Source organism: Sporothrix schenckii (genome assembly GCF_000961545.1).
Source record: "Sporothrix schenckii 1099-18 chromosome Unknown Cont41, whole genome shotgun sequence".
Classification (NCBI taxonomy): Eukaryota; Fungi; Ascomycota; class Sordariomycetes; order Ophiostomatales; family Ophiostomataceae; genus Sporothrix; species Sporothrix schenckii.
In genome coordinates this window covers 2018883-2042343 of record NW_015971142.1, presented here as the reverse complement: position 1 = coordinate 2042343, position 23461 = coordinate 2018883, and the positions used below count along the sequence as shown (strand labels likewise).

Below are 23461 nucleotides of genomic sequence, written 5' to 3'. Positions count from 1 at the left end.
CGACCGTTTTGTTTAGGAGGTAGGGCGGATAAAAAACGAAAAAGAACCGGTTGTGTTGGACCTGTCACCTCCTCAATGTCCCCAACAGTATCAATCGGCACCTGTATGGTCGTACTCCGTACCCAAGTACCCGATGCATACGACATGAGATCGCATTTCTTATTCTTGCATCGTAAAGCCAAGCAGCGCTTGGAAACAAACAATTGAAAAGAAGAAAGCCAGAGCAGGAGATGCGTCTTCCTTTGTTCGGCTGAGGGGATCAGCATTGTGGAGTGAGACATCTCTGTGCCTTGGCTTCGCCTGGCTTCGTTCGGGTACTTTTGCTTGCTTTTGGCGTCTAATTGGTGATTCTCTAAATTGCCATATTGCTTTGTCGTTTTTTTCTTCTTCTTCTGGGTTGTGTCTTCCAAGTGACCTCATCCTCGTTGGCATCACAACAACATGGCAAACAGCCGCGTCAATGCCCTTCGTCATCATTGGATTTCATAAGAAAAAGTGCTCTCAACTCTATGTTGTACTTTGTAAGGTATGTCAAAGACCACTGCTGAATGAAAATGGGTTTGATCTTGGAATATCAATATGCCAGGGTGCCTCTCTCGGCCGAGTTTGTCCACAGAACATTACCAATCCAGAGATGCACGTGGAGGTTGGCGAACACAAGCACGACTATCGAGCACATAATTTCCTCGCAAAATGTACAAAGTAGAGTTCAAAAGCCACTCGCACAAGTACGAGACACGCCCCGACCTCGCAGGATGAGGAAGAAGCGCAGTCGGGAGACCTGACGTCCGTTTGGTGGGTGCAACGTGGAGGGTCGTAGTGGCGCTACTACGAGTTTGTCGTAGCGCTACGCGGGAGTGCGCAAGGGATCTTTTTGGGGACAGGGACAGGCCCTTGTCACGAAACTACATGTATGCCCACAAGGGTGAGATGCTTCCCATCGGTCAAGTTGTGGGCGGCCAGGGGATGTGGTCAGATTGAGCTGTGGGGTTCTTTTTGTGATATGAGATAAACAGGGTTGTTTACCATCTCGGTTAGAGGAAGAGAAAACGAAAGTCCAGCTGCAGCTGAAAAGAAATTCCAATCACAAGCCAAGGATGTCATCAGTCAATAATGGCAACTCCCGGAGCCAAAGGTGGCGGAAACAAACAATGACCAATTGCTCGCGATACCTCTCAGGTCCGGCTTTGATGCCAAGTAGGTGTATGCAGGACGCGAGCAAGGGGTAAGAACGAACCTGGAAGAAGAGAGAGAAACTGGAAAGAAAAACAAGAGTCAAGTACATCTGTCGTGTGTGGAGAACGAGACAATGTCTCTAAACATGACGGCAGGCTTCGCCCAATAGCGGGCGACTCCGAGCGAGAGAGCAAGAAACAGAGGACGAAAGCAGGCAGAGAACGAGGAGCAGTGAGCCCCAGAATCCCAAAGAGAGTGATGACCCACACAGCTGGATGGCGTCGTAGGGGCGGCGTCGTAGTTGGCTCCGTGTCCCTTGCCTCGAACAGCGCCGATCTCCCTTGCGTCGGGGACGTTACGGGTAACCTGTCAGCTAACAGCGTGGAAAGTGACAAGAGGAGCACGGTGGAGGAAACCTGACAGGACGAGGTGGGTGTTTGGCATGTCAGCATTGTGACACTTACTGGAAGGTCAACAAAAGAAAAGAAAAAAGAAGCGACATAAAAGAAAAAGAAAGAGGACCGTCCAGTTGGGTATTCTCCGAAAAGCAAACGGCCCCTGCACAAGTCGCAGAGAAGGTTTGTTGAAAAGGTTTGCTTTTTGCATTGTCCCGAGGACTTGTGCTAAGAAGTTTGGGTACCACTGGAACTGTTCGAAAGGACAATAGGAATTGGGGCTGAGTCTGAAAATGAGATGTGACGGAATGATCCGACTCTCTTCCATCGGTCTTTCGGTCACTGTCGTGGCGGTTTAAAGAGGAAGGACCAACTCGAGGTACTTCCAGTCTCGTTCAGTATTATAGTACTGTATATATACATATATATATTAAAACAGAAAAACATCTACAGCAACCTCATAGTTTTATCACAACAATACAAAAAAAAAAAAAAAAAAAAACATAGCGAATTCGAAAGCGGTGCTTCTGTATAAGAAGCGCATCAGGATTTGAGCCCGATGCGGGGGTCGAACCCGCAACCTTGAGATTAAGAGTCTCACGCTCTACCGATTGAGCTAACCGGGCGTTTTAGACTTTCTCGTTCTTGATTGATGCAACGATCGCTTATTTGCATATATGAAGGTGGTCGTGAATCAGGTGACTAAGCGTAAATTCTTTGTTGGGCAAGAAACAATGAATATTTTCTCCACTTGATTCTGTTGTCTCCTTTTCCCTGCCCTCCCACTCTCGCAACCGTTCCACAAACAAGCCCAGCTCTTCGTAACATGCAAACTGCGAAGTGGTCTAGACGTCCCCTGTCTATTCTGTACGTCTGCCATGTTGCGCGTTCATTCCAACCGTCGGCGACTGGCAGCGGCTTTGACGTGTCTCAAATCCGAAAGACATTTTTGAAAACGGCTGCAAAATGGCTCTCGTTGATTCATACGGGCGTTGAGTCTTTGGCGTCGAGCAAATGCACGGCAGTGGTGTTTACATTGTCTCCTTGCAGGACAGGGAGGCCGACCTCAGACTTTATCACTTCAGACAATATTTGCGACAGTGTTTTGGTTTTCTTCTTTTTCTTTTCTTTTTCTTCCCAAACCTCTCTCATCAGCCTTTCCCCATATTGACGAACGATGCGTCGTATTTCAAGGTTGTACGGCGCACGGAGTATTCCTCTGTTGTCGTTTCTCGGTCATGATCGATCTGGAAATGCGCATCCCTCAATCGAGTACGACAGTCGCATTTTATCGGCCGAGCGTCCGAGGTTGCTCCATAGCGTCCTGTCAGCTCTCACATTTGGTGGCAAAGGCCGTTCGGTTCGTCTTCCGAGGCCCAGGAACTAGGGCAGCAAGGGTAGCCAGCACAGCCAGAGCTGACCCTCGACAGCCGAAAGAGGGGACGTGCTCGTTGGAGTTCATTGGACTTGGTCCGGTCCCCGTCTTCCGTCTTTGATGACCCCCTTGCGAGCTGATGTGGATCTGCGTGGGATGCAACTGGAAAATAAAAGGGGAACAAAGCTCGAGTGAAGCCAGGAAGTTAACAAGCGGCTTGCAGCGCAAGGGATTTTTGGTTCCCTGCGCGCTCACTGATTTTTGCCTTTTCTTAATTTTTTGTTTCTGCGCGAGGCCCAACCAGGAAAAGATCAACGGCCAGTAGACCACCCGTAAGGGAGCGGAAACCAAGACATCTCCCATGTCCCTCTTAGCGCAGGTCCCGCTGTTAACCTTTTCTCGTAGTGTCTTGGATGATCCTCTTGGTTCTGGGCTTGCATCTGTGCCTTTTTCGAACCCTTTTGTACGTCTCACCTTGAATTGGAGGCGTCAACCTCCAAAGCCGTAGCTTCGCCTCAATCTGTCGTCTGGACTGAGACAAGCGAGAGGGGGGCGGATGCAAGGGCCAGGAGGTTGACAAGAGGCAAACCAATGGCCACCGTAGAGAGGAAGCTATGGCCAGACATCCGGACAGACATTCGCGTGAATGCAACATGCACCTCAGGGAGCATGTCGAACGCCGTATGCAGATTCGAGAAGACCTGGTCTTTTTCGGGACGAGTTCCTTTGGAGACCCATGTAACAGTCTGCTGCATTAATTTTATTGAAGTGTTTTCATCACATTGAGACCCCTGCTTGCATGTCTGGTCTGTGTGTTCAGGACTTTTTATTTCTTTTTATTCCCTTTTTATCATCCGTTGGATTCCATCACATCGGGGGCTGGCCTTTGGATGGAGCTGTGCATGGGTGGTTGCCTGTCGATCCTGGCCGTGGCTCTACTTGGTAGTCGGAAGCCTTTCCAGGGCCGCGGGTCAGTCTTGGGCTTCAGCTCGAGACTAGCTCAAGTATCGACTGAGGTGGACGAGCCAGACAGAAAAGCGATAGTGTGCTGCAATGCCCAGGGGTCAGTCGGGAAGTACTTTGTCGTTTGTGAATTGGGAAAGCGTTTTAAAACAAAAGGAAAATAAAAAGCCACTTGGTCCAAACGAGGCAATTATCATCGCATACCTCCATGTCGGTTTTCTGTGATGGAATAGACATCCTGCAGCTGCGCCCATGGTCACGAAAAAGATGCTGCAGTTGTCCCCCACGTATGCAATATGCTGCATATGTCAGCCATACAGAGACGTTGGAACAGCACAGAAGTTTGTGGCTTTGGTAGTACGACATAAAACCTCGCATTGGATGCGGAGCACAGAGGTCTTTTCCCAGTGGAGGTGCCGGCTTGTCTGCCGGATGATACCAAAGAAGGGTAGAGGGGTGGGTGGGAGGAAAAGACAAAGAAAAAAAGAATAAAATAGAAATAAGAAACAAGAAATAGACATGGCCTCGATACCGACGGCTGTTTTGGTCAGACAACCCAGCTCTTGTACGTGTACGACGTACTTATGCTCCTGTACCCACTCCACCTTCCACTTACAACAGCTTAGCCAGTCGACTTGCATCGTTTGAGTGGGGGGGAGGCTTGAGCTGGAAGAAACGCTACTTTTATGTTGTCCGTGCGAATCCACAGTCGGAGCACAGACTACTCTTTTTGTTGTTTTTGTTTTTTATCTTTCCTTTTGTCTTTCGCCAAGCTTTCCTGCATTGTACTTCTGCCAATAGACGGCCACATGTGTCGACAGTCATGACAGTCGACTGGAGATAACAAAGGCTGGAACATTGCGTCGTCAAGTCTTCCATCCGCTTGCTGTGCTCCGTTTGGTCCCTGCAGACCTCCATGTTCTTACTGGATCGCCCCATCTTCCTTGCCTCCTCGTGTCTCTGACACAGCATGGACGCACTGCACTCGGAATGCCTGGATGTATGTCTCACTGCGGTTCGTCGCCGCCCTGCATACGAGCACGATCATGTACGACACGAAGCTAGTGTACTGAGAGGGCATCTCGTCCAGAAGAAAGAAAAACGAGTTTGCCTGTGGTTGGGTGCATTGGGCCGTCCTGCCGCGCATCCTTGCTCAGTCTGGCCCGTCCACCACGCTGCCGGGACCGCTGCAGCGCTGCAGTCGCTCGTTGCTTTTCTTCGTTTTCTTCTTTGGTCGTAGTGTCCATTATCACTTTCTTTCTACGTGGGCAGTGTGTTCCCGGCCATCTCTTCCTTTCCTGCCGTCCTGCCTCCATCCCTTTTTTGAATCAAGCGGGCTACGAATGTACTCTTGGGTTCTTTTGCCTGCCCACACGCTGTCTCCTCCCATCTTTACGACGGACGTCTCCCCTTGCTTTCGTTTCTCGCTCCGCGGCCTCCTCGGTCTCCTCACCTCACGTTTTAGAACCTTTTGTGACTGAACGTTACGGAGTACTACTCCTTTTCTTTCTTTCTTTTTCCATCACTCCTTCCACCCTCTTTCTGTTTATTGCTTCTCCATTAATACGCATTGATAGTCCTTCTTCCTCAGTCTCCTCTCAGTCTCTTTGGTTGTCCCCCTCCCTTGTTGTTTTTCTCTCTTCTCTGCTTCCCACTCCCATTCCTTCCTCTCCCTTGTCCATTTCTCCATTTGCTCCATCGTCTCCATTCCCACGTTTTCTCTTTTCCGTTTTTCTTCCTCTTGCCCGTCATTTCTTCCATCCAATTTCCCACGTTCCCATCCTTTCTTTGATTTTTACTCTCACATTCTCATCATCGTACCTGAAGTCAACATCACGTATTCACAGCAGCACGTCCGTCTCTTCATCACTCACCATGTCGGACACTACGAGCAACAAGGAGTTCATTGAGATGTCCTCCGACAGGGTCAACAACAAGGAGTTCATCGAGATGTCGTCGGACAGGGTAGACAACAAGGAGTACGTCGAGATGTCGTCGGAAAGGGCCGTCTTCGAGACGAACAAGATCGACGCCAAGGGCGGCACCGAGGCCGATGCCCGCGAGATGTCGATGCTCGGGCGGACGCAAGTTCTTAACGTACGTGACTCTGTTTATCTCTCCCTCTTCTTCCTTTACGTCTTGCTCACCTTCCACAGCGCAACTTCCGCTTCCTCTCGACGCTGGGCTTTGCCTGCACGCTCATGAGCACGTGGGAGATTGCACTCATGACGACCAGCTTCGGCCTCATCAACGGCGGCAAGGCCGGCCTCGTCTGGGGCTACCTGATAGTCTGGGTCGGCTACATGCTCGTGTTTGCTTCCATCGCCGAGATGGCCTCCATGGCGCCCACGTCCGGCGGCCAGTACCACTGGGTCTCGGAGTTTGCCCCGCCGCGCGCCCAAAAGTTCTTCAGCTACACCATCGGCTGGGTCTCCGTGCTCGGCTGGCAGACCGGCCTGGCCTCGCTGGCCTTTCTGGCCGGCACCATGATCCAGGGCCTGCTGGTCCTGGCCCAGCCGACGTACGCCTTTGAGAACTGGCACGGCACCCTGCTCGTCATCGGCATCACCGCCTTCTGCATCGTCTTCAACACCTTTCTGGCCGGCCGCCTGCCCATTGTCGAGGGCACCGTGCTGGTCGTCCACGTGCTGGGCTTCTTTGCCGTCCTGGTGCCGCTCTGGGTGCTGGCGCCGCGCTCGACGCCCGCCGACGTCTTTGGCACCTTTGGCAACCTCGGCGGCTGGGATACGACCGGCCTCGCCTTTATGGTCGGCCTGCTGTCGCCCGTCTACACGCTCATCGGCGCCGACTCCACCGTGCACATGTCCGAGGAGGTGCGCGACGCGTCGCGCGTGCTGCCGCGCGCCATCATGTGGGCGGCCACCATCAACGGCTCCATGGGCTGGGTCATGCTCATCACCTTCTGCTTCACCATGGGCGGCGTCCTCGACATTGTCGACACCCCCACCGGCTACCCCTTCATCGCCGCCTTCTTCAACGCCACCAACAGCATCGCCGGCACCGCCGTCATGACCTCCATCCTCATCGTCAACGTCACCTCCGCCTGCATCAGCACCGTCGCCACCGTCTCGCGCCAGACCTGGTCCTTTGCCCGCGACTGCGGCCTGCCCTTCTCCGACGTCATCGCCCACGTCAAGCCCGGCTGGAACATCCCCCTCAACGCCGTCCTCCTCACCTTTTCCATCACCGCCCTCCTGTCCCTCATCAACATCGGCTCCTCCGTCGCCTTCAACGCCATCGGCTCCCTCGCCGTCAGCGCCCTGCTCGGCACCTACCTCATCTCCTTTACCTTTCTCATCCTGCGCCGCCTGCGCGGCCCCGCCCTGCCCGCCAGCCGCTGGTCGCTCGGCCGCTACGGCCTGGCCGTCAACGTCGGCGCCGTCATGTACCTGTCCGTCGTCTGGGTCTTTGTCTTTTTCCCCCAGTCCAAGGACGTCACCCTCACCACCATGAACTGGAACGTCGTCATCTTTGTCGGCACCATGCTCTTCTCCGTCGTCTACTACTTTGCCTACGGCCACAAGCGCTACATGGCGCCCGTCAGCCTCGTGCGCCGGCAGGAGTAGAGGACAGCGCGCTGGAGGATGTTCTTTTTTGGTTTCCCCTGACGAGTTTGCGTAAAAAACATTTGACGATACCTGTATCTCCCTGTTGACATCGTTCTTGATCCCCCGTTTGTTGATACGATTACGGATGGCTGTTTGACGTTTATATATTCACATTGATAGAAATATCCAGTCTGTTTTGCTTGCTTCGTTGACATTCATCAATTTGGTTGCTATCGACTACGTACTTGAAATTCATAACGCCGTGCCACTACTTCTTCGAACTGATGCCCATAAACAAGCTGGCCAGACCCCGGAGCGAGCCGCGGTTCGAGTTTGCATTTGTGCTCTGCCTGTCTGCGCCCTTGTTGGTGTTGCTGAAGCTGCCGGTGTTGGTCTTGTCCGTTGTGTTTGTGCTGAGTGTGCCATGCCCGCCGCGATTCGCCTGCGTCTCTTCCTCCAGGTCGTCGTTGTCATTCTCCCCGTCCGTCACATCGCCTCCCTCTCCTCCCTCACGATGGGATGGCGCGTCTCCCTAGCACTGAATCACGCCCTCGCCCGTCGGCGCGCTGACGTCGTACGCGAGGTCCAGCTTGACCGACCGGCCCGCATTGAGCTTGACGTCCCACACAATCTCGCCCGCCTTTTTGAGCGTCGCCGACGCCGTGCCCCAGTCCTTGGCCGCCGTCCCCGTCGCCGTCTCCGTGCCCGTCCCCGTCGCCGTCACCATGCCGACACCCGCCGGCACGGACCCGCCGCCCACCGACACGCCGCGCGGCTGCTGCAGCTCCACCCGCAGCTTCTCGTCCTCGCTCACCGGCACCTGGTCCAGCACCAGCAGCGTCACCGGCTTGCCCGCGCTCGCCCGCGTGTTGGAAATCGTCACCGACCGCCGGTACACGCTGCTGTCCTCTTTGGAGAAGAGGCCCGTCGTCGCCCGCTTGACGTCCGGCTTGGGGTACGCCACGCGGATCGCCGGGTCCACGCCCAGGCTCAGCGGGAACGTGTCGCCCGCGCTGCACCGCGGCAGCGTCGTGCGCCCCAGGAACGAGCCGTCCAGCGTCAGCCCCGCCGTGCCCTTGAGCAGCGTCAGCTTGCTGCCGTTCTTGAGCTTGGCCTTGAGGTACGCCACCGGCTTGTACTTGGCCACAATCGTGTGGCTGAACACCACCTCGCGGAACGCAATCCGCGCCACCCGCTGCTTCGACGCCGTCGACCCGGGCGCCAGCGTCTTGAGCCCCGGCAGGTCGTACGTCGTCGTCATGCCCGTCTCCTCAAACGACGACTCCTGGAACTCGAGCTCCGGCTGCAGCTCGCCGCCCAGCGTCATCTCCTCCATGTACGCCGCCGCACCCTCCCCGGCGCCGTCGCTCGAGCCACCGTCTTCTTCGTCCTCTTGAAATTCGTTTTCTCGGTCGTTATACCGGCGCGCATCGTTCGACGCCCCAAAACCCAGGGTCGGTTTCTTCATTCGAGCTGCCGGCGCCGGAGGTGGCAGCGCTGCCCGGGGCGCACCTCCAAAGATGGCGCCAGTGTTCGAGGTCGTCGCCCCAAAGGACGACGCGACCGGCGCCGCGCTGCCAAACAGGGCGCCGCCAGTCGCCTTCGCCACCGGCGCCTGCTGCTGCATCATTTGCTGCTGGGGCATGGCGTAATTATACGACTCGGTCCAGCCAGGGCGGCCGCCGCCCGCTTTGGGGCCGGCATACGCATCGTAGTGTGTGGTGCCCGCGGACGACGACACGCCAAACAGCTCGCCGCGCGGCTTCTGCTTCGTGACCAGCGCGTTCTGCTGCTCCTTCCAGTCGCGTTTGTGCGACACCTCCTCGCGGCTGTGGAGGACCGCGTCGTAGCCGTAGCCCCGGCGCAGCTTGACGCGCCACGGCAGCAGCGTCGGGATCGTGTCGTTGAGCCCCGAGAACGTCGTCTGGCTCGTCGACAGAATCACTTTGCAGCCCGTCCACGCCTCCGCCGTCGTGTTGGTGAGCTGCGCGTCGAAGCAGAGCGTCGCCGTGTTGTTGGTCGTCGACAGCTGCAAGTCATACGTCGGCGACCAGAAGGCGGACGACGTCACGTACGAAATGGACAGGTCGCACGTCGGGCCGCTCGTCGTCACCGCGCCGCCACTGTCGGCCCCCTTGTCGGCCCCCTCTTCGACGGCGACGCCCGCGCCCAGGTCCTTGTCCTTGGGGGCGGCCGCCAGCTCCGTCACGCTGGTTATCGACGTCCGCCGCGACGACGACGGCGTGTACGACGGCGCGTCCAGGGTGATGCGCACCGTGTAGCACTTGCGCGGCCAGTACTTTTCGCGCTCGCGCTGCACCCGCAGCTTTTCCCGGTGCGCCTCCGCCTTGCGCCGCTGCACCTTGAGTTTTTCTTTGCGCTTGGCCGCCTTGGCCTTTTCGCGCGCCCGCCGCGCCTTGTTCACCGCCTTGGCCTGGATCCGCAGCAGCTTGCCCTCGTCCTTGCCCAGCTCCCAGATCTGCTCGTTCAGCTCGCGCACCCGGATCGTGCCGGCCATGTGGTCGTCGAACACCTTGGCCCGCTCCGCCCGGTACGTCTCCACGCCCGCGTCAATCTCCACGTTCCGCTTGCGGTCCAGCATCTTGCCGTACGCGTCCAGGAACTTGAGCCGGCTCTCGGCGCTCGCCACCACCTCGTTCGCGCGCTTGACCTCGTCGCGCAGTGCCTGCAGCTTCTTGCGCACCTCCTTCAGCTCGGCCGCCTCCTCCTCATCGCTGCTGTCCTCTTCCTCTTCGGTGTCGCTCTTGTCGTCGTCGTCCGACTCGGGGTAGATGTCCTGGAAGATCTCGCGGTTGGGCAGCAGCTCAATGGCAATGTCCGAAATAATGGCAGAGCCGGTGCCCTCGACCTTGATGGAGTTTTCGTCGACCGTCGGCGACAAGCCGACCACGGTAATTTGGTTTGCACCGGGCTAAGGTTGTTAGTGAGCGTCGCACGGCCTGCGGTTGAGAGATTCATTGACATGTACGTACCTTGAGAGAAACATCTTTGATGTCGCGGACGACTTGCGCACGGCTCGGGAACAAGGTGACCGTCCGGGTGGGGAGATCGCGCACGCGAAACTCTTGCTTGTGGATGATATCCATGGCGGTGGCGTTGTCGTTGGTGTGTTGCAGTTCTTGGTGGTGCTGAAGTGGTGGTGGTGTAAGTGCAAGTCAATCGCAGAAACTCGAAATTAGGCAGAATGGGGCAGTGCCGTAAACGAACAGCAACTGTGATTGTTGGTGGGGTATAGTTCAAAGTACGAAGTGACGATGAAAAGGAAGAAGAAAGAATAAAAGAACAAAATAATGAAAGTCAAGAGATGGCGGGGAAATGCAGGAAACTTATACTATGATCGAGGGCTGGTGCCTTGGCAATGGACTTTCTTGCCTTGCCTCGTGTTCAACGTTCAGTCACTGTCATGTGTGAGCTGTGAAGAAGCCCCTGTGGCTGAATCTGAAGTGAACCAGGGGCACAAAGTCAATCCATCCCCTGATGGGAGCAAGCTTGAAGCTATCTGGCGAATTGACACTTCGCTTGACAGCCACGCTTTCACCAAAATGGCATCCAGAGGAGGAAATCAGACAGCTTCGTGTTAGCTTTCATTCTCTCACACAGAATTGAAGCTCAACAGGTTGAGGCTGAGCCCCCGAAAGTGTTAAAACGTTCGACGAAATGAAACTAGGCTCCATTGTTGTTAGTCAACCAGCTAGGCATCCACAAGGCAGAGGCAAACGTGCATGAGTAGAACTGACTGGCCTGTCTGATTGGCTTGTTGGTCTTCCCGAAATTCAGCTTTGCTGGGGTGTCTGTCCACATTGCCGACGAGGCTTTGTTAGTTGCGGAGAGGGTCAATCCAGGGGCAAGAAAGCTCAGAAACAACAAAGAAAACTGCAACGTCAATCCTTGGCAAGGGAAACGAACCCGATTAATGGCACGAAACATAACGGCTATGGGCCTAGTCGGGCTGCCTCTTTCGGTGGGAGCAAAAGACGAGCCGACAAGCAACAAAGAAATGCAGATAGAAACTGATATAGGTAACAAAACTCGCTCAGATCAGAGTCACAGGACACATTTAAAACATATTAACCCAAAAACAGACAAATGTTGATTACCAAGGTCACCTCGGCACAAAACGAGCGTGGGGGATACTAAAGTACAAAAGCAGGAAAAGCAAGGACGAAGATATTACAAAAAAAAAAAACAGAGCCTGAAAAATACAGGAATGGCAACCGCAAAAGAAACGACACAGAAAAGACAGCCAGACGCCGAGAAATCAAGACATATTCTTACAAATGAACTCATGGAGCTCGTCTTTCCAAGGTGACGGAACCAGCGCGGCTGCCGAACGGCGACAGCACGCTTAGATCATCACCAGCGCAGCCACGGCCGCAGCAAGACCGGCGACTGTCCCCACAAGGCTTGCAGCACCACCAGCCCGGCCCGCCGCGGCGCTCCTCTGCTTCTGTCCAGCTGTCTGGGCCCACGAAGTGCCGTTCTTCTGGCCGCGCGGGTTGAGCTTCACGACCGTACCGGGCGCTGAAATTGTCTCAATCGCTGGCAGCATCGGCTCCAGCATCTCGCAGTTGGCCACTTGGTCGTCCGGCATCACCTCCAATCCCGTTGCGTTGGTCTGGAACCGCAGCCGCTGGCGACCCTCGGGGCCGGCCCACGCCGTCCAGTCGGGCATGCCGGCCAGCTTCAGGTCGTTGGGGTCGAGCGCCTTGATAAAGGACGTCCAGTAGGCCATGGTCGCGGGCACAATGGCAGCATTGCTCTGGCCTTCGCGGTACGACTTGGGCGGGTTGCCGTCGGTGTTGTTGGGCCCAAACACGGCGTTCAGCTCGACCGTGTGATAGGAACCGAAACCGAGGCGCTCCTGCTCTTCGTCGCGCACCGCGAACCGGTAGTTGAACGTCTTGACGCCCTCCCGGGCAATGGCGTTCTGCAGCCGCGCGGTGATGCAGTGAGCAGCGATATCACCAGCCGCATTGGCCAACGGCCTCCAAAGGGCCCCACTGCTGGGGAACTGCGCAAACGTGTTGGCCACAGCGATGACGCCCGTGCGGTTCGTCAACAGGTACGTCGTGTTAAGCAGCGCCAACGATGCGTTGGAAAGCACATTGAAAACGCGGTTATCAATGAAACGAAGTGCCTGCCCGGTCGTGTTCGTCATGGCCGGGACGTTCTTGGTGCCCTCGTCGGCGCAGGTACCAGCAATGATGGGAACATGCAGGAAGCGGCCCTCGTCGAAGCTCTGCAGCATGGGACGGCGAACGAGGTCATTGTCCAAGTGTGGGTTGAACTGGCACTGCTCTGTTTGTAGCGCGGTGGCATTGACGGCGCGGAGGCAGCTCAGTGTATTGGCAGCAAGCGTGCAGTTGGTCGCCTGCAGTAGACAGTTGTACTGCTCCTGGCCCTGGTCCAGAGTGCGAAGCGTAGCCACCGACGGTGACTCCAGAATAGCTCCTTTGATCAAGCGCGGGTCTTGCTCATCCCACGCTGCGAGAAGCAGCCCAAGCGATGTGGCACCAGCGGAGTCGCCAGAAGCCACGACATGCTTGGGATCACCGCCAAACTAGTCGCATTGTTAGTCTGCTTGTGTTTCAGGCGGATGTCAACACGTGGGAAGCAGTTACGTACCTGTGCAATGTTCTGCTGAACCCACTGCAAACCCTGGATCTGGTCCTTGAGGCCATTGTTGAGACTGCCATTGTTCTGCACCTCACGGCTCTGCAGGAAGCCGTAGGGTCCCACGCGGTAATTAATCTGGACCACGACGATGTTGCCAAAGGCGGCCAGATCACTGCCATTGAAGTTGGCATTGGAATTGGACGAGAACCCACCACCCTGGATGAAGAAGAGAACGGGCAAGGCACTGGTGTTTGTGGCGTTGGACGGCGCAAAGATGTTGGCAAACAGGCAGTCCTCGGAGACATTGAACCGCTTGCTATGCATCGTAAAGTCTGACGGGTTGCGCGGCAGACAGACGGCTTGGAACTGCGTGGCGTCCTGCACATCCGTAGTCGTCGGCGGGTTGATGGGTGCGGCGAACCGTAGATCGCCCACCGGCGCCGCAGCATAGCGCACACCGAGCCACTGCGTCACTCCAGAGGACTCGATAGCGGAGCCCTGCAGTTGTGTGTAGTTGAGGGTGACGAGAGGGTCAACGGCCCGGGCAATAGCCGCAAAGCCCAAAATAGAGAGTGCCTTCATATTGTTCAAGGGATAAGGAAAGGGCAATGTGGGGATGTGGTAGAAATATTGACCAGCAATGTAGGGTGTAAACTGAATTATAAAGTGTGATATCGCCAAGACACTTGATAAATATTGGGTATGTAGAAGGGAGCGTAAGAAACAAAAGGGCAAAGGGCCGGTAAGAAAGGAATGACTAGGAAAGATTCAAGAGGGTGAACTGAGCATGAAGAAAATAATCGGAGAGAGGCACGATAGTTAAGTACCGGTCGACGCGGGCATCCTGACATATATACTCGAGTCCGGTCCATGACGAGCGCATCATCGGAAAGCAAAGATCGTATATCGGTGATCACTCGCAACTTCTGTCCATCGTCCCAGCCACCCAGGTATGCCTCCATCTTCCCCTTAACCCCTACTCAAGAGTCAACTTTTGCGTGGCATGTTTCTTCTTCTGCATCTGTGCGTCTTCCTGTCGCCGCTTCAGAAGATTGGACGGTGGCTCTTCATGGCAATTCGGCAATAGAAGTATTTCCATCCCGGCCTCCTTGACAAGATAGCACGGCCAGAGTCGTTTCAATCGTGTTTGAATAGTCGCCGTGTGCTCTTCGGTATGGAGACGGATTCTACCAAAAAGGACCATGTCGGGTACAATTGTGAGCAATGTCTTGTGATTGCGCGCCCTGGATCCATATCGCCAGTGCGCCGCGGCTCTGCTACTTCCAAGGCGAACTCCGGGACGAAGAGTCTTCCATATCGTGCCAGTGTCTCGTCTGGGGTAATATTCGTCTACCTGGAACCGAGTCCTAGAAGGGAAACAGACCTGGGTGTGCTGGAAGGAGGCCGCCGGGTAAACAGAATTGTAAGGGCAGAGGGCCGTGTAAGTGTTTGGCAGATATTGCTCAAAGGGGAAATGGAAACAAATCTTGCCTTGTCCACGAAACAGGAGCAGTACCTTTACCCGGTGATGGCAATAGCCACGCAAAAAGTAGAGAGCACAATTCTCCACAGCGCACAGAAGAAACGAAACAATTCGTAGACTTCAAACGACAAGAGGTTTTTCTGACACACATCGGGGGCTGCCATGTATGTCAGTGGCGTACGTCGTGATGGGGTGAATTCTAAACGGAACAAATCCGGAATGGTAGTGTATCTGTTGAGGGTCTCCTCGGATATGCTATCCGGTTCGACTTAACATTTTCTGATGTCTTTTGTGGCCATAAATCGTTTTCGTAGCCGAGCAACTGCCGGCCTCGCCGTCGCTGCTAAGTCGTCACTTTTGTGTTGGTATTCGTTTTGTTTGACGTCAGGAACTCCTAGCCTATCTAGGGGGCGCCCGAGTCATTGCGTAGCTGAGGTGAAAGTCAAAAACAAGCAAAGGAGGATTAGTGGTTGAGCCGCGTGGTAAAGGACCAAGATCAAATTTGGCAAGATATGTCAAAATCAGAAGTATCATTAATCATAGAGGCAAACCTTCCCCAAAAAGTTCCAAGACCCCCCAAAAAATGCGAAAACATGAATGTCATCATAACAAGCTCATACTCGTGATCACTGGCGACCCCAAAGAAGAACGCGCCAACGCCAGCCCGAGAGCTGCTTCAAATCGGCCTCGTTCAAGGGCTCGTCGCCACGCTCAATCTTGGAACTGAGCCGCTTGAGCCGGCGGCCGACTGTGCGGGCCACGCGCAGTGAAACTTCGTTGCTGAAAATGTAGAGCACTGCAAAGACAAAAAAGGCGATTGAGGCTAAGCCGCCGCGGCGGCTCACGGAGCTGAGCATGCGGTCTACCAGCGACCGGCTGCGGACAAAGGCGTACTCGGTGTCATTGGCCGTGAGAATCGGGGCCGACGTGGTGCTGCTGCTACTGTCGTTGCCACCACGGCGGCGGAACAGCCGCCGCACAAGAGGGATGAACGTGGCCAGCAATCCACCAACCAACCAGCGACGGAAGCGGTGGTTCTCGGCTGCTTTGGCTTTGCCATACAGGGCACGCCGCACCTGGCGCAAGTCCCGCAGCACCGAACCAGTCTGGAGGCGAAGCTGATCCTGCACAGCAGCAGCCGTGCTGTTCGGAACGTTGGCGGCACCAGGTCCATATTGCAGGTGCTGGCGTTGTTGGCCCTGCAGCTCCATGAGGCGAATCAGGCCGCTTTCAACAGACGCCCGTGCAGAGCGGATGTCGGACTTGGCCGCAGTGTCGTTGGCATATATGGGACCTGGAGATTGCGTCAAGGCCGGCGCAGCACTAGAAGGCGGGCCGCCACCGTAGCCCCCGCCTGGTGGACCACTAATTCCGGGGGCTCCGCCAACGCCGCCAACCACGGGTGCGCCAACCGTCGATCCAGCGGTGGACATGGTCGGCTGTGGTGGGATTTCGACCATGGAGGGCGGCGCGGATGGGATGTACGGCGGAAACGGCCGTTGGTCTTGCTGCTTCTGCGGCAGCAATGACGGCATTGAGTCGTACGGTCGGTAGGAGGGCGGACGTGAGCTACCATCAACAGTATTGATGCCATTGATGCGGGTGTCGTCATTGCGTCCGCCTGGCTCCGATGCAGGCAGGCCAGATGACGGAGGCGGGATTGGCGGGTAGTTCCCGGGCTGCTCTGGCCCGTATGGCGATGGGTAGTAGCGGTCCTTCGCCGGTGGGGAGGAAGACTTTTCCGGCTTCTCTGAGGAACTCATGTTGTCGCTTTTGCTGACTGTCAATTGATACACGGAGTTTCGATCAGATGAAACACGATAAGAGGTGGTGGGTGTCTCTCTTAATCCCTGTTGTAATGTTTCTGGGTCCTATCAGCCTCAGGGAAACAGATAATGACGTTGAGACAAAAACACTGTAGAAAATGTGACGGCACCGGTCTTGGCATGGGCTGGGGTATCAGTAAATGCTGGTAAAGTGTGTGCTTACATCTTGCAGTAAATCCCGAGGTGCGAATGTACATGGCGATTTCGAATAAATGAGGAGGCTGGGGATTTGTGCGTGGACATTGAGCCAGCAAAACAAGTCAAGTTAAGTGATTGGGCCAAAGGAAGGAGGAACCGATGGCGAAGAGGGCAAAGGCGAGTGGGGCGGCTGCCAGAAAAGCGCCCAAATGATCGGAGTAGTGTGCGTGGGAGATCGCACCACACGGTGACAGAGTGTGTTGTTGAGTTAGTTGTCATGAAGGTCAAATCTCAGTCTGAGATGAAATTCGAGGAAAAGGGGCCGTGGACCGAGAAAAGAAGACATAATGGAAGGAGCGCTGTTTGCTGGTACACTTTGGGCAGTCACGATTTACGGCCTGAACAATGCTCTTGCCCTCTGTGCACCAATTCGGTCCATCCAGTAGGGAACGGCCTGCAGCAATTACACAGCTATTTACCTCTGGCCCTAGAGCGAGCATAGTTTCAAAACTGTCACTTTATACATATCATATGGGAGCCGGCTCGTTTTTCTTCCAAAATACATGATATTATGGCGCTCTGCGTCACCCTAGGTAACAATTTGACCCAAGCGCTAGACCAATGCCAAAACATATGGTGTGCGTTTACACTTCTCCATTGCCACATCTATAACTTCTGTTCTGTTCGATCTCAGACCGAACGTTTACAGCCAAAGTTCCAAAATGGAAACCAATTCCAACGAAAAGAGTCGCTGCAGAGCTTCGGCTCAAGCTAGCATCTCGCTCGGATGTAGCATGTCGCGGAGTACCGTCAAGAGATCATCGAGCGCCCAACGGAGGACGCGGTAGGTGACGTCACCAAAGTTGGAAACGGCTCGCAGCGTGCGGCTCGCATCCACCTCCGCAACGTCCTTCAGGTTTCGCGCGGTATTGTCGTTGCCACAAACCTCGTCGGCGCCGCTGCCGGTGCGGTAGAGTGGTTGGAAATCCGGGCCAGTCACGATGGCAGCGCCGTGCGGGTCGCCACCGTTGAAAAACTTCCACACGAGGTACAACTCCCAGAGCCGGTCAGCACAGCGTTGCGCGAGCACCAGGTCCTGATACGCACGCCGGCCGTGGTTGAGCATCTTGGGCCGCAGCCAAAGGGTCTCGCTGCGCCAGTAGGCGTTGGCAAGGTTCTCGAACTTGGCTTCATGTTCGGGGCACATGCGCGGCGAGATAGGCGCTTGGAGGCGCCTCGACTGGATGTCGTCAGCGAGTATCTCGTCTTCGATGCTCTTGTCATGCCATCCGTCTGCGTCACCAGAATCTGCATCCTCGCTGCATGTGTCCATGACACCGCTGTTTTGGCCTGCCTTGGATTCGACCAGGTCTTCGACGCTGTCTCCACTGTCGCTGCTGCTGCTGCTGTCACAGCTCTCTTGCGGGCTTGGGCAATCGCATGGAGCGGGGACATCCTCACCAAATGATGGGACGACGTACAGGGTGCACTTGGCTTCTGCGTTGCGAGCCTTTGCGATGCAGATTTGGGCCAGTGCCGGGTCGTTTTCCTCAATGCGGCAACCGCAGTGCCACGCAGTGTAGGGTTGGATAATACACATGGTGAGGACTGTGATCTTCGACTGCTCGCCTAATCTACAGTCTCGTGGATGGGATCGACGGTAGCTCTCCAGCACTTCTAGGCTGTGACAGGATTGTATCTGATATCGAAATCGTGAGTTACTCGTTGACGGACAAAAGGCCAAAGGCGAAGAAATTCTCGTAACGGCTGTGTAAAAGCTTTCTATGACGAAAATGGGAGCATGAAAAGATGAGGGATTGGACACTTAAAACTTTAGACACACTTTTTTGTTTACCTTTTGCGGCGTCGTAGTGACGACACAAAATGGCAGGAGCGACCTGGCGCTGAAAACGGCAGGTACGATCCATAGCCATGGCGAGATCTGTGTAACACAAGAGCATCTCACGATCTGCGATGCTTGACAAGAGCTTATGTCGCGTGTTGTGAAAAAGTACAAAGTCTTTCTAAAATTTCAAGGACTATGTCTAATATATTATTATCTTACTTTTGTTTGAATTCTTTTTTTTTTCCTTCTTTCTCTTTTTCTCTTTTTCCCTTTTTCTTTTAATTTTTTTTAAAATATTTTCGTCATCGTTTGTCATATGAGAGCAAATGAAGCTATATGATAGAAGATAGGAAGATAAATTTGTAAACGTCGATAAAAAACCGACTATGCAATAAATATGCTACGAACTTCTCCGACTCCTCCAACATGTGGCCCTCCTCTTTGTATCCTCCTTAGCATGTAAACACGGCCGGTCCAGCAGGTTTGTACTGTTTGCCGCCGTTGTTGTAGATGTTGATCATCAGGCCCGGATCCGTTGCCTTGTATGCACCGGGGAATGCCACCAGATTCGTGGGCTTCTTGGAGCCGCCTCCCGACACGGAAAGCTGTGCGCACGAGATGTAAAACTGCGCACCACCGGCCGTGGACGCAGAGTGCAGGGCCACGTGCTCGATGCGGAACAGGTAGTCGCCGCTTTCGATGCACGAAGGCACCGTGAAGCTGACACTTGCTTTGTCTAGCGGGGTTAGCAAACGCACAACGAGGTATTGACAAAGCACACTGTGGGGTCATTTATATGTAAAGCGTACTCTGCGATGGCCAATTCATCTGGCCCCCCCCGCCGGAGGGCATGTCCTGGTAAACCTTGAACCAAACGGAGCCAGAACCGTCCCAGTTGGCCAGTGTTTTGCCCTCAGGCACCTTGGCCATGTAGGCGGACAGCGCGCCCGGGTGGTAGATGTTGGGGTTGGCCGACCAGGTGACGGTGCCGCCGGCCTTGACGGCCGAGGTGGACGTGCTGCCGCCGCCGCCGGGCGTCAGCTGGTAACAGCGAATGGCCTCGGACGAGACGTCGGTGACGGGACCATTGCTGTAGTGGTTGGCGGTCATACGAACGGTCTGCCAGTCAGCGGTTCCCTGGATGTGCGGGAAAGTGTCTGTACAAAGGTGTTAACATGGTCATGGGCAGCAAGGTCCTAGGAAATGTGAAAGATAAAACGGACAGTGAGCGTTGGCGGCAGCCGCGAACAGGAGCGCTGAAATCTTCATGATGATGGAGGATGAGATGACGACAAATGTTCAATGCTGCAAAAATCAAATATGGCGCTGAAAATGATTAACACATATGTCTTGGCTTAGAACAACAGATTCTGGAAGGAAACGTCCTCTTTTAAAGCTGAGAAGGTATTTGTTATGGCATTTCTTCGTATTATCTCGCAATATACAACAGACATGAACGCTTAAAAATGCCGTCCTCATGACCCGGACTATATGACGTTTTATTTTTCTGGAGGAAGAACTAATCACTGTAAATGGACGAACATAGAAAAAGAACTCAAATCAATAAAGTGAACGCAAAGAGTGTGGGGATGGGCCGCTCTCCGGATAAAATGGAGACAATTAATTGTCCTGTTGTGGAGACGGCAGGACACGCCAAAAAGCCCGTATATTGACAATTAAGAGGCAAAAACACAACAGAGGACAAAAAGCAGTACAGTAAAAGGCATATGAGCTAGTTTTCGGTAGTACTGAGTGTCAAGACAGAATAATATGTGAAAGTTGCCGGTCAACCGGTTTTGGTGCCATCCACTTCGCGATACTTTGGATCCTGGAAGTTCCCAGATCGTAAAGCCATGGGAAGGGCGTTCCGTCTACAAGCATTCGCGCAGACGCAGCAGCGTCTTAATCTGGGCCGTGATGTCTGGCATCGGGAACTCTGTTCGGTTCCCCGCGACCTCGCCGGGAACCCAAGGATCAAAAAGCCACTCGTCGATCATGTACACCGCGTTGGGTCCGATCTGGACGGCAGCCGTCACTACTGACCCGATGGTGGCGTTGGTGACGTCGGCGGCTGTGTCCTTTGGTGGGTTGGGGATTGTGCCCACGTGCCGGGCCGTCGTCCAGCTGGCGTCGGGCGACACGAGCACCTGGATGCCCGCAGCGTGGCTCGACACCAGAAGAACGGTGCCATTGTACATGGGCGGTGCGTAGATGGCGTCGGTGTCCTTGAACCGGATGTCTGGGACAATGGGGACTTCGGTCAGCGTGCGGGGCGCGAGCGCATCGCGCGTGTCAAGGCGGTAGATGCTGCCGTTGCCCGCGTCGTTGGCCAGCAGCAGGTTGCCCTCGGGCCCCAGGGCGACGAGCCCACCAAGGCCTGGGATGGTCGTATTGGCTGTCTGGAGAGGGCCGTACCATGGTATCACCTCAGTGCCGTCGGCATTGATGCGCAGGATCGAGCCAGGGTACGTGCCGACAACATAGGTATATCCACGTTTGTCAGTCTCAATGTCCTGGAAGGCGCCGTAAAGTCCCTGAGTGGTGGTAGTGAGGTTGACGGTCCAAAGTGTGGTTTGCGTTTTTGGATCCCATTTGAGAACCATGTCGGTGCCGGACACATTAGCACCGGCCGTGGCCCAAGGCGCAGCCGAGCCGACGAGAATGGTGACCAAGCCGGTGAAGCGATCCCAGGCGACGCCACCGATATGCTCTGTGCCTGTGTGGGAGACATTGGCAAATTCCAGGATTGTGATAAAATCGTCAATGTAGGGATCATAGATGGCAACCGTAGCGTTCCATAGTGACCTTTGTTGTTAGTAGGTGTAACCGGAGACCGGACGTACGAAGGCGTCTGGTCGACTCACCCAAAGTAGACGAGACAAGAGTCACCGTCCCAGTCGGCGTTTTCTGGGTATAGCTGGTATTGATTGATGATGAAGCTGCCACCATGAACGTCCGGACAGTTATCTAGCCGGCCTCTGTGGTGCCGCTTTGCGAGAGATGACGACCAGGTGTCGGGGACAGGTGTGGCTGCCGCAAGAGCTGCCACCCACAGAGAGAATATCTCAAGAGAGGCTACTCCTGTTGTGAACAGACGCATGACGAATTGAAAAGAAAATCAGTTTAGAATATTCGAGGATCTTTCTAAGATTGTTGGGCCGGTCGAAGGTCGGATAGAGCTGCGGCTGTGAGAGATAGAGAAACGCGGTCCTTTTTAAGCATGAACTGGCTCTTCTTCGCGCCTCACACGAAGTCGTCGTCAGATGCAGTCAGTGGAAGTCATATCGCTCAGACCTGGTTAGCTGACTGTACATTCTTAGAAGATCGCCAAAATGAGCTGATAATGTCGTTTTGGGTGCTCTGTATGCTCCATTCTGTTGTACCGGTGAGCTCTTGGCGGATATCCCGGAATGGCTTACAGTACCAAGCTGCATCTTCCTACTGGTCCAGACCCGGTACGGGAAGCAGAGGCGGCAAAAGGATGACGGAACGAACGAGAAGAAATATGAGAGAGAATTGGCCGGCTTATGAGTTTTCCATCTGAGACCCAAGGATGCCTTTTGCATATCCGAATCCCCGAATACTGCCGGGGAATTTCCTAGAAGAAAAGGAGAAAGATCGAAAAATTAAGAAAGAAAACGACTCAACCTTGGCAGGTTTTGTGTTTGGCCCGTGTGTTGTCTCTTTCAGGCGTATTTCGAATCAACATCCGGCAGATGCGGCGCCGCACACTACAGCCGGAGCGGCTGCACGGGGGCTGCTCATGTAATTGTGGGTCACCTGGTGTAAGACGTTTTGCGGCCAATTTGGTAATGCAGAACTATGGAGCAAAGTGTGATAAGCACTGACAAGCGTTTGTGGCTGAGTCACTGCAGAGCGATGCAGCATAAACAGGAAAGCAATGTTGTTTGCGCGTTGTATTCGATATATATATATACGTAGGCCGTGAACATGGAAAGGCTCGAGAGCCGCCCTAATCCAAAATTGTCCTGAAGTTCGCCGTAATTTTGTCGGCGCCCGATACTCCCTCTATGTCCCAGCAGTTCTCAACTCCAGTATTGTTCGCTCATGGGCGTTTTAAAGGCGTCAACGAAAATATCTTCGGCTGTGCTCCAAAAGTCTCTGATGGTGTGTATGCGATGCCGTTACGGATGTCGTCCAGAGGTATCCGTGACCATACCACGCCGGCCCGATTATCGTTTCATCGTCTACCACTTGGCCTCCTTGCTGTCAAGGAACGTTTCCAGAATCGCCACAATATTTTCCAGGGCCGCCAGCCACGCCTTTAATTTCGGCTTGAGAACATCGTAGTCCGGCGACAGCTTGGCGTAGAAGTCTTTGCGATACGGGCACGCAGCCATGGCAATCCTGAAGCCGGTGCGAGCTACAAAGTTGTGGTGTTTGCTGAGGGTTTCTTTGTATGCCCCGTTGAAGGACGTCTTAAGCTCCTCGGTATCGGACTTGATGTTCTCGGACAGTGCTGTATGCATGAATTCGAGGCCGCGGAACAGCCATAGCAGGCCCTCGGTCGCGTTGTGTTTCTTGGTCTTCAGCTCGTTGACGACAAGCGACTGTAGTGTCTCAGAGACACCGGGGGCCTCAAGCTGCCGTTTGCGGATCTTGGCGACATTGCCGAGCATATCTTCCTTGACAAGCCCGAAGGCCGTGGGACCGAGAATGTCTGTCAGAGCGTGTCAGCAAGTTTGGTTTTCTCGATAGCATCTTTCCCGTCCCATTTCCTCTGCTTCTTCCCAAGATTTTCCTGCCATTGGTTCCATACTGACCGAAAATGGTAATCAACGACTCAGTGGCTTCAAGGAAGGTCTCTGTGTCGATTGCCTTGGTTGCAGGATCAACGGGAACGTCGACAAAAGACTTCTTGAGCGTGTCGACGAACGTGACGCCCACAGGCGTTTCGGCAGCCATTGTCTAGGAAGAGGGGGGGTTGGGGGCCGGTGATGGGCCGTGAGGAAGGAATTAATGTCGAGGACGGCACTGTCGAGTAAATGGAATTGGAAAACGAGAGGTGAAGAACCGAAGTGGCGGAGGCGGA

General features: G+C 54.5%; 8 protein-coding genes and 1 non-coding gene across 9 annotated transcripts; 1 reads left to right on the top strand and 8 right to left on the bottom strand.

The window, feature by feature from the left end:
- Nucleotides 1-2124: 2124 nt before the first annotated feature.
- Nucleotides 2125-2197, bottom strand: SPSK_11213. The gene has a single exon. It is a non-coding gene; the product is annotated as a tRNA-Lys (tRNA).
- Nucleotides 2198-5784: 3587 nt separating this feature from the next.
- Nucleotides 5785-7496, top strand: SPSK_07363 (amino acid permease; the record flags this gene model as incomplete). The annotated part of the gene is made up of 2 exons (XM_016734027.1): nucleotides 5785-6006; nucleotides 6066-7496. 2 exons carry the CDS (start codon nucleotides 5785-5787, stop codon nucleotides 7494-7496), a joined length of 1653 nt encoding a protein of 550 aa, XP_016590975.1.
- A 250-nt stretch (nucleotides 7497-7746) lies between these two features.
- SPSK_07005 (uncharacterized protein) lies at nucleotides 7747-10585 on the bottom strand (the record flags this gene model as incomplete). The annotated part of the gene is made up of 3 exons (XM_016733675.1): nucleotides 7747-8010; nucleotides 8050-10410; nucleotides 10472-10585. 3 exons carry the CDS (start codon nucleotides 10583-10585, stop codon nucleotides 7747-7749), a joined length of 2739 nt encoding a protein of 912 aa, XP_016590974.1.
- A 1259-nt stretch (nucleotides 10586-11844) lies between these two features.
- SPSK_07284 (triacylglycerol lipase) lies at nucleotides 11845-13697 on the bottom strand (the record flags this gene model as incomplete). The annotated part of the gene is made up of 2 exons (XM_016733948.1): nucleotides 11845-13059; nucleotides 13125-13697. 2 exons carry the CDS (start codon nucleotides 13695-13697, stop codon nucleotides 11845-11847), a joined length of 1788 nt encoding a protein of 595 aa, XP_016590973.1.
- A 1527-nt stretch (nucleotides 13698-15224) lies between these two features.
- On the bottom strand, nucleotides 15225-16361 carry SPSK_07675 (uncharacterized protein; the record flags this gene model as incomplete). Its single annotated transcript, XM_016734332.1, has 1 exon — nucleotides 15225-16361. One exon carries the CDS (start codon nucleotides 16359-16361, stop codon nucleotides 15225-15227), a length of 1137 nt encoding a protein of 378 aa, XP_016590972.1.
- Nucleotides 16362-17328: 967 nt separating this feature from the next.
- Nucleotides 17329-18162, bottom strand: SPSK_07875 (uncharacterized protein; the record flags this gene model as incomplete). The annotated part of the gene is made up of 1 exon (XM_016734528.1): nucleotides 17329-18162. The coding sequence occupies one exon, from the start codon at nucleotides 18160-18162 to the stop codon at nucleotides 17329-17331; it is 834 nt and encodes a 277-aa protein (XP_016590971.1).
- A 698-nt stretch (nucleotides 18163-18860) lies between these two features.
- On the bottom strand, nucleotides 18861-19677 carry SPSK_07884 (uncharacterized protein; the record flags this gene model as incomplete). Its single annotated transcript, XM_016734537.1, has 3 exons — nucleotides 18861-19144; nucleotides 19218-19565; nucleotides 19632-19677. The coding sequence occupies 3 exons, from the start codon at nucleotides 19675-19677 to the stop codon at nucleotides 18861-18863; spliced, it is 678 nt and encodes a 225-aa protein (XP_016590970.1).
- A 602-nt stretch (nucleotides 19678-20279) lies between these two features.
- On the bottom strand, nucleotides 20280-21508 carry SPSK_07618 (trichothecene biosynthesis enzyme; the record flags this gene model as incomplete). The annotated part of the gene is made up of 2 exons (XM_016734277.1): nucleotides 20280-21213; nucleotides 21273-21508. 2 exons carry the CDS (start codon nucleotides 21506-21508, stop codon nucleotides 20280-20282), a joined length of 1170 nt encoding a protein of 389 aa, XP_016590969.1.
- Nucleotides 21509-22616: 1108 nt separating this feature from the next.
- Nucleotides 22617-23334, bottom strand: SPSK_07948 (het-c; the record flags this gene model as incomplete). The annotated part of the gene is made up of 2 exons (XM_016734601.1): nucleotides 22617-23089; nucleotides 23193-23334. The coding sequence occupies 2 exons, from the start codon at nucleotides 23332-23334 to the stop codon at nucleotides 22617-22619; spliced, it is 615 nt and encodes a 204-aa protein (XP_016590968.1).
- Nucleotides 23335-23461: the final 127 nt, after the last annotated feature.